This window comes from Mixophyes fleayi, chromosome 4 (assembly GCF_038048845.1).
Source record: "Mixophyes fleayi isolate aMixFle1 chromosome 4, aMixFle1.hap1, whole genome shotgun sequence".
Classification (NCBI taxonomy): domain Eukaryota; kingdom Metazoa; phylum Chordata; class Amphibia; order Anura; family Limnodynastidae; genus Mixophyes; species Mixophyes fleayi.
The window spans coordinates 292573754-292589211 of NC_134405.1; the positions used below are offsets into that span (position 1 = coordinate 292573754).

The following is a 15458-nucleotide window of genomic DNA, read 5'->3' on the forward strand; positions in this document are numbered from 1 at the left end:
ATTGCACACTATAATTTTCTGTAGCACCTTTTCAAAATGTATTATTAAGGCAATCACTTGACTCAAGCTAACCGTGTCTGCACTTTCTTCACAGGTAACTACTTCGCTGGACTAAAGTATATTCCCCTCAAATGCTAGTCTTCTTGCAGCTGCTGCATTCTCCTACATGCTGTTGCAGAAACCAGAAATTGACCCTAAATGTTTCTGGACACAAACAGCATCCCCTGCATGTCATTTTTAAAAAGTTCTGTAACACCAAGTTGATAGTGTGTGCAAAACAGGAAATGTGATGGAACTCAACCCCGCTGTAATGCTTGACCAATATTGGGGTTGTAATCAGAAATGACATATCCTCAGGAGAGTCCAAGCAGGATTAGCCATCTTTCAATGATATCCCGTAGTTTTTGGAACAGTTTGTCAGCTGTATGCCTCTTACTGAAGCCGCTGATACACAGAGTAGCCTACTTCTCAAAAATGTGACGTACCTGGGTACATGCTGCTGCTGTCCATGCTGCGGAAGGCGAATGACCAACCCAGTGGGCTTTCACAGTCATATAATCTTTAGTTTGCCCAGTTCCGCTTGTACACATATCTGTGGTTAAGTGTACAGTGGGTAGAATGCCATTTTGTCGCCCAATAATTAAATTTTTAGGAACTTTCCGGTACAGGAGAGAATTAGCTTTTCTAGTAAAATGGTATAGTGATGACATTTGCTAACAGGGACAGAACACCTCAATTAAATGTCTTAAAGCAACTCTATTAATAGTGGACATTGGACGCAGATCTAACACTAGCATAGTACCCAGGGCGTCTGTGATCCGCTTTGCGACTGGGTGACAGGTTTCATACTTGCTTCCTCTTGCAGAGGATTGTTTAACTGCCAACTGTTGGTTCAGGGGATATTGATTATGAAGGTGTTGGGGGGGAAGATTGCAGGTGCTGGGATGTAGATGAGAGAAGAGAGGTAGATTATGCTGGAATGCTTGTTGTTATTTTTTTTAACCGAAGTTTCTGATTTTCCCAAGTTTTCCAAGAACTCGCTGAAAAATGACGAAACATGGATGAGGATCCCAGATGGTTAAGGTCCCTACCTCTACTGAGTGTGGCTTTAAAAACGCTACAAATGGATAGACAACTCTTGCCAGGATTTGTGTAAAAATAATTCCACACTTAAGAGGTGGATTTTTGGTCTTATGCCCAGGCATGACAATGGCCTTTTTGTTATCACTGGCAAGAACTGCAGCAATTTTTCTTTTCAAGTGTATGAAAATCATATTGTGACATAGGAGGTGTCCAAATTGATTAAAAATGACTGGAAATTAGTGTTACTGAGGTTAATAATAATGTAGCTACAAAATAATACCTAAATTATGTTATTTTAGCACCAATAAATGTAATTTTTTAAACAAATTGCAAAACAAAACCAAACAAAACCAAAACCAAAACCAAAACCAAAACACGACGGTAATCCAGATACAAAACCGATTCCAAAACCAAAACACGGGGGTCAGTGACCATCTCTAATTTCTAGGTCCATTTTGAACCATGAAATAAATACTTTTAAAAAGAGAAACGTGGCAAAAGTGACACATGTATTAAAGACAAGACTTTAAGGTAATGTTTGAACACTTACGTGAAAACTGGACGCGGAGACCTGCAAATGGTCACACTGAGTACTTTTCTGAGGTAAGTTCCAAGAAACGGAATGTTTATGTGTTGACATGAGTCTTGGACATTTAGGCACATTTGCACAAATAGAAATGCATAGAATGCCATCATGTTTTTGTAAAACATATTTTATGCTCAGTAGCATTAACAGCATCCTAATAAATATCTTTCATAGGGGAAAATACATTTTTCTTTTTGCATTCTGCAGCATCTTGTGTAGTAGTGCATAGCAGACCTGCCTCCAATTACAACAGAACATCATCCCCTCCTTGATGAATTCGGGAGTGTGCAGAGCCGAAATACGTGCGTATAATACTATAATATGCAGGCTGCACTCAGAATGCCTGCCTTGATGAATCAGGCCCTAAGGGTCTATTTATTAAAGTCCCTAAGCCATGTCTTTAAATTTAAATGATGATTTTTGACTATTGTAGTAGACAGCGAGGAAGCAGGGGTGTTCCTACCATGTGAATGAATCAGGCCATATATGTCCTGTGGTGTCATGGTGGACCAGGCTTTCTGTTTTATATTATTAACCAAATTTGTATATTTTTAACCAAATTTTTATATTTTTCATTCTGATTTTCTAAGTTTAGTTAACATGTAACTTCAGGACAGAGTGCAATGTATTTTTGCTTCCTAGTTAGCCATTACAGTATATCAATATATGGCACTTTTGTATTTTCATTTGAGAACAAATGTACTCTCATTCTAACCTCTTGGCTAATATACAAAATATTTGTTTGCCTTTTAGATGGAATGAGAAGAAAAATGTGTCTAATCTAATCGCACTAGTCTAAAGAGCCTGGCCCTTATCCATTTGAAATATTGGTAGACAGGCTTTATTAGGCCTCCCTCTTGGTGGCAGGATTTAAGTGCTACATGGACACTTTGTTCATGCTTTTGTTTAATCCAAATGCCATTAGCAGAGTACTCTTCAAGCTATGCACAACTCAACAGTTTATTCAAAGCTTACCTACTAATTTTGATGAACAAACAATGTGTACATTGTTTAAGTTAACATTCAGCAAAAAAATCCACTTAATGTTAGTCTTATTGCTAGATTACAGCACTTCTAAACTAAGTTGGCAACTTTATCTATAAATATTCAATTAAGTACATTTAAACATGCAATGCAGCTTAGTATCCAGTGTCTGAAATAAAGCCTACATTATGCATTAAAGAGATAGCAGCAGGCAACACAAGTTAGTCCTAATAATTGTACCTCTGCATTTCTGTAACTCTTTCAGACGTACAGCCAAGAGGTTACATATTCCCCAAAGAGTCAGCCTGGAAAGTCAGGCTCAGATTGCAGCAGTAGCTTGTTTTCCCCACCCATTCCAGCTCTCGGTCTATTTAACACAGCACAGTTTATGTTTCCTGGCTTTTAGTTCAGAGCTGTGGGAGTTCGCAACCTGCACTTACTGCTCTCAGAATGAAACGCATTGTGCTGCTCGCTTTGACTCTTACATTGCTGGTCACATTAGTAACTACAGCAAGGTATCCTTATCAACAGGTTTTGCAACACAGCAGGATCAGAGGCAGACAGCATGGGTAAGACCCGTTTTCCAACTTGCCTATGATGTATGGGCTGATATAGACTATAAAAGCTAAAAGTGATGGTTAACAAATATAAATGAAATTAGAGGTTTGTGTTTGCATTGTTGTTTTTCCACCAAGACTTACAAATACTTTTATAGATACATTGTGTTACTTTATGTTAGTATCAATAAATAATGCAAATATAAATATTATTCTCTATAAGTATTTTTTCTGTGTGGTTAACAACTTTGCAGTAGTCTCCCGATTGCTGCATTAATATCACATAAAGCAACTTTTTATGGGGAATTCTCCTAAGGAGTAAGCACATAGATGTCTCTGATACCAGTTCATGTAGCATACTAAATGATATAAAAGAGGAATTGTTCACTGACTTCCAGTGATCTTGGTGTGTTTTTAGTAATGTTTCATATTACTCATTTGGATATGTTTTCATGTTTTAGCCCCAATGTGTGTGCAGTGCAGAAGGTCATTGGGTCCAACAAGCAATACTATACTAACTGCAAACAGTGGTACCAGAGAAAGATATGTGGCAAGTCAACGTAAGTCATCTCAAGTGTAGTCTGAAATGTATTGTGGGGGATAGTGCTACTGTTTGCTGCTGGCTGCTGGCTGTTAGGGAATTTGGACAGTAACTGTGGAAGTACAGCAACCACAAACACCATGCTAATGCGAAAAGCTTCTCTGCCAGTCAAACCACTAACACTATACCGATAATAAGCTTAGAAAGGTTGTAAATATGACTTTTGCAGCCATGTAGGGCCATTACTTTTATTAAGTGAACTCTCTTTTACAGTGAAATAAATCATTTGTGTTTTTTAGGCAATTTGACTTTTGATACTCAACTGCCTGCTAAGTACTGAAAATATCATTTTGTATATAGAATTGTTGGAGTTCATTATTCTGTATGATTGGCTTCTTTAAAAAACTTTCCACATTATTTTTTCTAAAAATGTGCAAGTCCCAGATGCTATAAACTAGGCAGATATCTTACTTACCATGAAAAAACCTAGCAGTAAAAGTTGTCAGTATCAAGGATACTGTCAAAGTTTATATGTAAGCCCTTATTCACAGGGGGTCCATGGGTAGCAATGCTTCTCACCAGCTTCTGATTCTCATAGCGCTGCCTGCACCACACACCAAGGTTTGTGTTGGCATTTTGCCACATCCAACATGGACACTTTCACCGATTGTTTCTTAAGTGTGCAGAGGGCTTATGTAGGTTATTTATGTATGTGTATGTTCATGAACGTAACTTGGATTGCAAAACAAAAGACTAGTGTATACATACATATACTCCTGAATATTGTCGCACTAATTACCTTAACAATACATATGTGCTTCTTTAATATCAAACACATGCTTTGTTTTTTTTATTATTATTATTATTCCACAGTGATGTACAGTTCCCGCTGTAATGGAGCTTGCAGTCTAGTTTTTCTACCTCAGGCACATTATAACACACAGGCCCATCAGGCCCAATAGCCCATATTGTTTATTCTTTGGTCAGTGGTAGAAAACTGTTGCATCAATACCATACAAATTCCATGGTAAAGCCACCTTGGGTAGAATGGAAGCCAGGCCCAAGCAGTAATTCTTACCACGATCTCAACATACTGCCCTGTTTTATCAACCCTAAACATAATTTGTTTGCACTGCCTTAAAACGAGTCCTTAGTAGGTTGACCCTAGTTAATGCTCCTAAGCGTGATTTAGTGGATTAGAAACAGTGTCAGCGCCACCTACAAACTGAAGCCTTCTGCTTTATTGTTACAAAATGATTCAGTACTGATTGTTATTGATTGGTTAAAGGCATAATGTTATGTTTTAATAATAGACAACAAGTGGGTGAGTGTTTGGTACAGTAAGAAATCACCTGGAGAGATAGTGCCAGGGACTAGTGGACACTTACTTTACCACACATATAAAGTAAGTTTAGCATCTGTCTGATTTCTGTAATTAAGAGTAAAACATTCCATATAGTCAATGACCACATGTTGACCATTTCTTTGTCTTTAATGAAAGCAATTAAAAATCCTGGCTCTTAGTCCTGATTTGCACGGATTAAAGGAGATTAGAGGGTATATTTACTAAACTGCAGGTTTGAAAAAGGGTAGATGTTGCCTATATCAACCAATCAGATTCTATATGTCATTTTGTAGAATATACTAAATAAATGGTGACTAGAATCTGATTGGTTGCTATAGGCAATATCTCCACCTTTTCAAACCTGCAGTTTAGTAAATATACCCCATGGTGTAGGGATGACCTTTAAGACCTAGAAAATAGAGATGTCTATATCAACAGTTTCGCTCTAGGACAGTACATTGCCAACTGCATCAGATTTTGGCGCCATGTAAACCCACTGAACATGCCATTTATAGTAGCATCCAAATTTACATTTGATTTAGATAGATTTCATCCATCTAAATGTGCATTAACTACAGTACAATTATAACGAAGTGAAAAATAGACACTCCTAGTATATGCTACTTGTACCCCAAGTGTACAGTTTAGGAGATGTCAGTAGCCTGAGCTGGAAACAAGAAAGTTTGGTCAAGTTTGATGCCATTTCATCCTTTCAGGAAAATCACATGTCCTCTAGATGGGGTACGTAGCACAGAGCCTATTGAATCTTTTCTTCTTCCCTATTGTACTTTTTATTTTAAATCAAGCATATACCATATAATAAAGAAGAGTTTAGGATTAATATACTGTTCATCTGCTTAGCTGTGTGTAACAGTTTTCCAGTCGTTGCACACTGGACCATTTTCAAAACCATAATCTCAGCATTGGGTCAGAAGTAAAGGAAACCTCAATCTATTCCACAAAGGGGATTTTTATTCTTATTTTCCTTGGCACTTAGATGAGATTATATAAAGATCGGTCTTATGTTGATTCATATACCAAGCTGAGTAACTGACAAAAATATTTCCCACCCACATTCTATATACAAGTTAAAAATGATGGAGATTTTAGTAAGCCTGTTTAATGTTGCTCAACCATGATGCTCCCATGCTAAAACTTAGTTTGTTATATGATAGTTTTTAGCCTCTTTACCTTAAAGCATAACATTCATGCATTTAATATTTGCAAAAGAAATACTATAAAATATTCCTAGTGAATAGTATATATGGAAATGTGTATTTATTTAACAGCATATGCTCTGTTCTCCTTTAAAATGGTTATTGATTGCAGTAACGCCCACTTTATGGACAAAATTAATGAAAATATTAAGATTTTTTTGTTTAAGAGGGTCAATTTGAAAGCGTTTTTTGTGTGAAAAAGGCTAGATGCTTCATTTTCTATTTATGTAACCAAGTGATTGATTGCAGCTTGTGAGTTGGCAGCATCTTTAGTTGTTTCATTGTGTAAAGTACATTTTTTGCAATGAATGGAAAATGAACTGCGTTTATACGGCGGAGTAACTTGTCCTGAAATGTAGGTTAGACCTCCAAGATGCTTTACACATGCCTGCTTTCATCCTGCTGCTAAATCTTCTGGAAAACATAAACGGTTAAAACAAGATTACATCATGAGTAATACATCACTTAGAATCTTACTATCAAGACAAGTTACTAATTTATTATTCTAGTATTACACCTCAGGGACATTGATAAATAGTCCACATTGTACTTCTCAAGTAACGGACACTGAATTACGATGTATGAGAAGTTTCTTATGTTTTGGCATGAATGGGATAATGGCATTTCAGTTTGAAGGTATTAAAGGTACTAGTATGGTACAAACACACGAATATATACATGTCATGTATAATAAAATATAAAAAGATGATATTACATAATCATGTTGTAATTATCAGCATCAGTTTTGCACTTTATATGTATTTGCAATCAGTGGTTCTCGTTGTGCTGTTGTTTTTCTAAGGAACTCTATATAAACAAAGTCAAGGTACTTAGGTTGGATCATTTATCAGACATGAATTTGTAAGGTTTGCTTTATAAATGCATAGAAAAATACTTTTGCATAAATAAAGCATGGTATAGATTCAGAGAGGGTTCTGCCGAGCTGAGCTGTCCACTTAGACAAAGAAAAGGATTTCTTTATGCAAGCATTTTCCACATGGAATTTTCAATGTCTAGACTAAATGAGTCTGGTTTTGTATCACAGTTTATATTATAAAAGTGTGACACATACATTTTTGTGTCTCCACAAAGATTCGGATATTAAGTACATTAGATACATAATTCACGGCAAATCACTCCACAGATCCACAAGAATTTAATAAAACTGATTTACTGAGAAAACATCAATATAATATAAGTCTTTTGTTGGTTGAACTTACTCTACTACAGTTACTACTTACTCTAAACCACTTAAAACACACAGGCACATATAAAATCTGAGGAAGTTAGAAAGGAGCTCTGAATATCAGTCAATCTGCAATCAGTCAATATTACAAGACAATTTGTAATATTCACAAATATACGGTACAGAAGATTAAATGGTTGACCCCTAATTACATTTGCTATGCAGATGAGTGTTATAAGTCATTTTGAGTGGCAAGAGAGTCCCTATAGGCTTTCATATCTTATCACACACAATTTTTTGCACCTCGCTTCCAAGAGGTTAGATAGAAGTGGTTGACATTATTTCATTATGCTACGCATGTCATCAAGGCCAAGCAAGGTGTATGAGGATGCTAATTTTATTATCCTGCCCCTGCTCACACAGTGTTTGCTGAGGTGGGTAGGGTTTGATAACACAGTTCGTGCAGTGAGCTAGGCAGATCAAAGTATGAAATGTCACAATTTGCGTATTCATGGAACATCCTGCCTAGGCAAGTATGGAGAATTCAATCTTTAGCGACATGCTGCAGAGGGCTTCTAGAATGGCCGAAGGTACTTCGTGGCAATGTATCTCTGTTCCTTTTGCCTTGCACCACATAGAGGTTTGCAGGAAAATGATCAGAGATTCCTTACCGTAATAAGTGGTACTGTTCACTGCCGGACATCACAGTGATGCACTTCTAGACAACGGAGCACCACTATCCCCTGTATGGCTCAATAGGTGTGCCCTATAACTTCCAGAGGGGGAGTGTTACAAACAACAAACCTCCCTATTTAGGGAGAGTGCCCTACCGCACGGTGGCTTAGTGGTTGGCACTTCTGCCTCACAACACTGAGGTCATGAGTTAGATTCCCGACCATGGCCTTATCTGTGTGGAGTTTGTATGTTCTCCCCGTGTTTGCGCGGGTTTCCTTCAGATGCTCAGGTTTTCTCCCACATTCCAAAAACATACTAGTAGGTTAATTGACTGTTATCAAATTGACCCTAGTCTCTCTCTCTCTCGTCTGTCTGTCTGTATGTTAGGGAATTTAGACTGTAAGCTCTAATGTGGCAGGGACGGATGTGAGTTCTCTGTACAGCGCTGCGCAATTAGTAGCGTTATATAAATAGCTGATGATGATACCACAACCCAATTGTGTAATTTATGGCTAATTATAAGCTTTTTCCACCACCCTGACCCTTCAGAAAGAAAACAACAATGCAACCGAAAACAATGGAATCAGGGCCCGGTTAGGTGGGGAAATTTTCAGTGGCAATAAAGTGAAACTGAACTAATAGTATCCTTAGAAACTGCCCCAACTCACCCTAACTGATTGGCTGGTCAACTATAACAAAAAAACAAGTAATACTAACTCTTGCAAGTCTCAATTTTTCTTTATCGTGATATAACCTGGACGCTTATATTCCGTTGGGCAACTTCCTGCCCTCTGTTTTCCTAAACTCTTGAACCTTCAGTCAAATTATGAATGTTATTAGTAGCTCTTCTGGAGTAAGTTGCACATTTTTCCAGAATGTATTCTGTTGCTGCCTTTTCTTAAAATATTAATTTTCTGTGTACATAGACTAAAATGAAACATATAATGCATAGGATAAATTTGTTTGCAGCGTATAAAGCAATATATATATATATTTATATATATATATATATATATATGCAATATGACGGTTTGTGAAATTTCATCCCTGCTGAATATTCCACGGTCAACTGTAAGTGATATTATTAGAAAGTGTAAGCATTTATGAACAACAGCAACTAAGCCACGAAGCGGAAGACCCTGTAAAATACAGATTGCTGTCAATGACTGCTAAGGAGCATGGTGCGTAAAAGTCGCAAACCTCTGCTGCTTCCATAGCTGAAGAGTTCCAAACTTCCACTGGCATTAATGTAAGCATAAAAACTGTGCGGTGGGAGCTTAATAAAATGGGTTTCGATGGCCGAGCAGCTGCATGCATGCCTCACATTACCAAGACCAATGGCAAGCGTCGAATGGAGTGGTGTAAAGCACACCCACAGTGGACTGTGGAGCAGTGGAAACATGTTCTGTGGCGTGACCAATCACACTTCTCAGTTTTGCAGTCAGATGGGCGAGTCTGGGTTGGCGGATGCTTAGCGAACGTTACCTGCCTGACTGCATTATGCCAACTGTGAAATTTGGTGGAGGAGGGATAATGATATGGGGCTGTTTTTCAGGGTTTGGGCTAAGCCCCTTATCTCCAGTGAAGGGCAAGCTTAATGCTTTAGCATACCAAGTCACTTTGGACAATGCTATGCTTCCAACTTTGTGGCAACAAGTTGACGACGGCCCTTTTCAATTCCAACATGACTGTGACCCAGTTCACAAAGCAAGGACTACAAACACATGGTTTGATGAGTTCGGTGTGGAAGAACTTGACTGGCCCGCACAGAGCCCTGATCTCAACCCTATTGAACACATTTGGGATGGACTGGAATGGAGATTGTGAGCCAGGCCTTCTCATCCAACATCAGTGCCTGACCTCATAAATGCTCTACAGAATGAATGGGCACAAATTCCCACAGAAACACTACAACATCTTGTGGAAAGCGTCCAAGAAGAGTGAAAGTTGTTATCGTTGCAAAAGGGGGGCCAACTCCATATTAAAGCATATGTATATGAATACAATGTCATTACAGTCCCTGTTGGTGTAATGGTCAAGCAACCAAATACTTTTTTTTTTCTATAGAAAATATAGAATTCAGATTAAGTGCTTTAACAGTGGTAGTGAGAGTTATATAAAGCAGTTTGCATTTTAGGTTTAGGATTCCTTTCAACAGCAACATGATGATATGGAAATAAAATAACATTTTGGATGAAGTCATGCTGTAATAAAGTGTAAATATAATTCCACCAGGGTGATTCGAGGTAAAGGAATATGCTTAAAGAGTTAGTGGATGAAGTATGCATTGAGATATTTTCTCATAAAGAAACAAAGCAATTGGTAATTGCCAACTTTCACAAGAAACTATTGGTATGTTTGCCATTCTTTTCTACTATTATTCTGACATTATTATTATTATTATTATTATTATTATTATTATTATTATTATTATTATCATTGTCAGGACCTGATTAGGGGCCACAGCCACCCTATGCTCATACACCAGTTGCCCCCACCCCACCTTGCTGCTCCCCACTCCACATCCAATGTGTGTGTGTATATACCAAGCCCACCAAGTCATTTTGGACAATGCTATGCCTCCAACTTTAAGAGATAGATGGATATAGATTTACATATATATATATATATATATATATATATATATATATATATATATATATATATAAAATCAAAATTGTGAAATATTAATTGTGTAATATTCAGTTGGCTGGCTTCTGGAAACTTAGAGTCCTGTATTTAAAATTTGCAAAAACTGTATTATAGTGCAGAATTTTAACAAACCCTGAATGATTCAAACACAACACTCCATTGTGACTATATAAAACAACCCCATAGTAAAGGCATAGACAATAAAATGTATGAAAAATATATAAAAACATATACGAACATTTTACCAGCCCTGACTGCCTAGTATTTAGCATTCTAGTCACCGCCACACAATACAGATATCATGCCCCCCCACAAGCTATTTCATCAGCTCCCCCGCTAGCCACTACATCCCCCAGCCATTTTTATCAATTCCCACCAGAAAGTTTATGACCCCCACCATCCATTTCATCACCAACCCAACCACTCATTTGCTTACCCCACCAGTCAATTCATTACCCCCCCCAGCCAAATCATTAACCCCCCAGTCAATTCATTAACCCTTCCCCCAGCCAATTTATCAGGCTCCATAGTCACTTCATTAAACCCCGAGTCACTTCATTAACCCCTCCCCTTCAGTCACTTCATTAACCCCTCCAGTCACTTCATTAACCCCCCTCCCCTCAGTCACTTCATTAAACTCCTTCCCCTCAGTCACTTCATTAACCCCTCCCAGTCACTTCATTAACCACCCCTCAGTCACTTCATTACCCCCCTCAGTCACTTCATTACCCCCACCTCAGTCAATTCATTAACCCCCCTCAGGCATTTCATTAACTGCTCCCAGTCAATTAACCCTCCCCCAATCAATTCATTACCCCACCAGCCACTTCTTTAACCCCCTCCCTAACCATCAAGCAGTTTCCAGTTAATCACCGCCCTCCCAGTCATCCCTCCCCCTGAGAGAACTTACCTTGATGTTTTCTGCTCCTCTTCTCTCTGGCACTTCCGCCTTCTTGACAGGCAGCTAACAGCACATCCCATGCTGTTAGCTGCCCTGTCAGTGCAGGCACAGACTCTGTGACTAGTATGGTCATGTCATCATCTCACATTATCACACTAAGCTTAGCACCGCAGCTGCACTGACAGGGCAGCTAACAGCATTGTATCTGCTGTTAGCTGCCTGCATCAATTTGATTGGATACACTGACAGTCGGGACGTCCCCTTGAAACCAAGGGTGGCCCGATCACTGAGGAGGCAGCGACGGACATTTTAAATAAATTTTTATTTGAAAAATAAAAGTTACCTTGGGGGTTCACCAATGACCACATTGCCATATTGCCAAAATTTCTATATGATAATAAATGTCTTTCAACAAGGGGTGAGCTCTTATGTGGAAGCTGCTATCCCACTTAATAAATAATCTATGTTTGAATAATATGTTAGGCCCTTGTTTCTCAACCCTGCATAACATTCCTCAAAAGTTTCCACAGGCTATTCCTGAAAGTGACAATTCAGCAAACTGTGAACCTCAATAATAGACAATACTTAATATGACAACAGAAGAGTGAAATCGTGGTAATTTAATAATAACTTGTTTGATTGCCAAGTTTGTAATGATGCATGAAAACAAATACCACTTTTATATGTATTCCTGAACATTAGTTGAACTTAATTTGACATCCTGAAGAAATTTAATGATACACAACTTGGTAAAAGATGGAAAAGATTTTAGCTCTCATAAAAGGAGATTTAGAGGGAAATGTACTAAGCCGTGGTTTCTTGTACAGTTTGCAAACTGCCATACATCACATGCAGTTTTCAGAACCTGAGGTTTGAAGGCTGAAAACTCACAATGCACCCGATGTGTTGTGATTTGTGATTTTGTGTGTGGCTACCCAACTATTATGTAGCCAGGTCTTTTTTTCTTTTTTTACTAATAAGTGACAGTTTGCTTGTAGTTTATCAAACCACAGTTTAAATCATTGCCTGATCTGAATGTATCCCATTTTAAAAAATAGGGATTGCTGTTTTAGATCGGACATATTTTTTATGCGCTTTTAGCCTAGTAGTAGTTAGTAAATCACTCTGTTTACAAATCGAACATCAAAGCACATTAAAACATGTCATAGTAAATAGTAAAACTTCCCCTTAATGGCCTATTTTTCAGTTATCAATTTTTTTCCCCCAATATATAAGAATTACTCTCACTGGTCTTTGCTACTACTTTTCGGAGCTTTTTACCATTTTAGAGTAGCTGGGACAGCTCTGCCGAAAACTGGCAGTCGGAGGGATACTTTACTCCCCTGTGATCTCTTTCACTGCTTGCTAAAAAGCAGTGTGAAAGAGTAGTCTTTCTTTTCCTTCCTTCAGAGTAGTCTTTCTGGTCCTGCCTTCAGCTCTGTACTGCTCATGCATGATGCCTGTGCATGCGTTGATTGCAGCATTTCAAAGTACATGTTTTAGAAGTATCTGCTCCGTGGAGGACACAGGGACCCTACTCCTAATTATATTTCTAAATATGCTTCTAATTATGGAAGCTGAACTATTTTTGGCACTTGTTAAATAGAGTTCTGTATCTCTATGGCTCTATGGAGATGGAGTTAATCGGAAATAACAGTGTTAATGCCTGAGGAATAAGTGATATCTCCAGCTTTAAATACTTTGATAACTGTATCAAAGTGTTAACTGAGCTTTTCTCTTGTGAAAATAGCCATTTTCAACAGAGTTTTCAATCAATACAGCTTAATAAATAGACTCTTGGTATCAAATGTGTCTTAGAGAACTTTGGGTGTAATAAAGAGGTCAGTGTGATTTAATATACAAGCAGCAATAAAGCAGAACCACACCCAAACTAAGGTTTTATAAATTAGAAACCCTGACTTCAGTCAAATGAGAAATTATTTATGCGAATCACTGGCAGGGTGGAGATTGAAAGGTGGACTATTAGAGGAAGATAGAAAAATATATAAAACTAGACGAAAATACAATAAAACTTGCTTAAGTGCAAACAGAACAAAATGCACAGTTGGTTAAAAAAGGTGATAAAAAATATTTAGATAGTAAGGCTAAAAATTGATGCAGGTTGGTATATCGAAGGAGACAAACACATATCCACTATACTATAAAAAGGTAGTAAAGAAGAATGTGATGATTATAGAACAGTGAGTGTAACCTCAATAGAAAGATTATTAATAGAACCACTTAAACTTTTTATTATTTAGAATAAAACTCATTATAAGATACAAGGAAACATGGATTTTTTGCTAGCAGATCATGTCATACAATCTAGTGATATTGTTTGACTCCGTGATGAAAGTGATTTATCGGGTGGATAAGTGGAATAATTTATTTTGATGTTAGCACTTATGCCTGCCTGCATCTGGAGAGGAAAGACTGGGAGGGAAAGTGCGCTCTAACATGCTCTCTAACATTGGCTGAGTACAATAAAGGTGTGTTTTACGCAAATGCTGCTCATGCAGACCTGCAGAAATACACATATACACCTATTAGGAGGTGTGCCTTTTGCACCTCCTTTAGGGGAGGCATAACTACTCGCTCATTATCCATGGTCTTTTTTTTTTTAAGAATAAATCACTCCCATTTTGGGTCCATCTCTGCATCAGCCCCAAAGTGTTGTAGTCAGTTGTTTACACTCAGATGAAGTGATTTAGAGAAAATACAGGAATGGACTAAAGTGTAGAATCTTAAATGATTATGGTGCAGAATCATACAGTAAAAAAATTAAAGATGTGATGTGACAAACATATTACTATTGTTAAGCAAAAAGAAATAATAACAAATAAAAATTAAACACACAAAATCTTCAGACTAGATGTAGTAGAGGGTTCTTATTTGCCATCAAATGGTTTGTTTCTATGAATTGATGGCACAGGAACATTTTACACCTAAATATCCAATCACCTTTCTGTAAACACCCTTTGTTTGCTCTGGACTGTACATCTTTTTACTTTACTTATATTTAACATATAGCATGAGTATAATTTATATTTCTGCAAAAGTATAGTGAAATGGTTACTGGCAAAATGTAAAAATTACAAATTACCCGTCAACACAATTACAATTTTGGAAGGTGAATTCCACTATTTTAAAATTAAATTTTGAAATAGTGGCAATGTGGAAATTCCCTCCTCATTGTGTGTTTTTTGGAATGGGTCTCTCCCTAGTGATTCCTTTTGTCTGTGCCATCAAGACCCTTACAGTGTTATTCAAAGAGGGGCATCAGGCCAGTCACCTTCAGCCTCAGTATTGTCAGAACTGCCATTTCTCTGAATCAGTAATATCACAGGCACTACTCCTCAGCCTCAGTAATGTCAGGGACACTACTCCTCAGCCTCAGTAATGTCAGGGGCACTACTCCTCAGCCTCAGTAATGTCAGGGACACTACTCCTCAGCCTCAGTAATGTCAGGGACACTACTCCTCAGCCTCAGTAATGTCAGGGACACTACTCCTCAGCCTCAGTAATGTCAGGGACACTACTCCTCAGCCTCAGTAATGTCAGGGGCACTACTCCTCAGCCTCAGTAATGTCAGGGACACTACTCCTCAGCCTCAGTAATGTCAGGGACACTACTCCTCAGCCTCAGTAATGTCAGGGGCACTACTCCTCAGCCTCAGTAATGTCAGGGACACTACTCCTCAGCCTCAGTAATGTCAGGGACACTACTCCTCA

At 38.0% G+C, this 15458-nt stretch overlaps 1 protein-coding gene across 1 annotated transcript in view; it reads left to right on the forward strand.

Annotated features, from left to right (window-relative positions):
* Positions 1 to 3042: 3042 nt before the first annotated feature.
* The window catches only part of TGFBI (transforming growth factor beta induced), a 76087-nt gene continuing 63671 nt past the window's right edge, over positions 3043 to 15458 (forward strand). The window contains exons 1-2 of the mRNA XM_075209834.1: positions 3043 to 3222; positions 3672 to 3770. Coding sequence (XP_075065935.1) covers positions 3104 to 3222; positions 3672 to 3770 — 218 coding nt within the window. The 5' untranslated portion in view covers positions 3043 to 3103. The remainder of the gene's footprint in view (positions 3223 to 3671; positions 3771 to 15458) is intronic.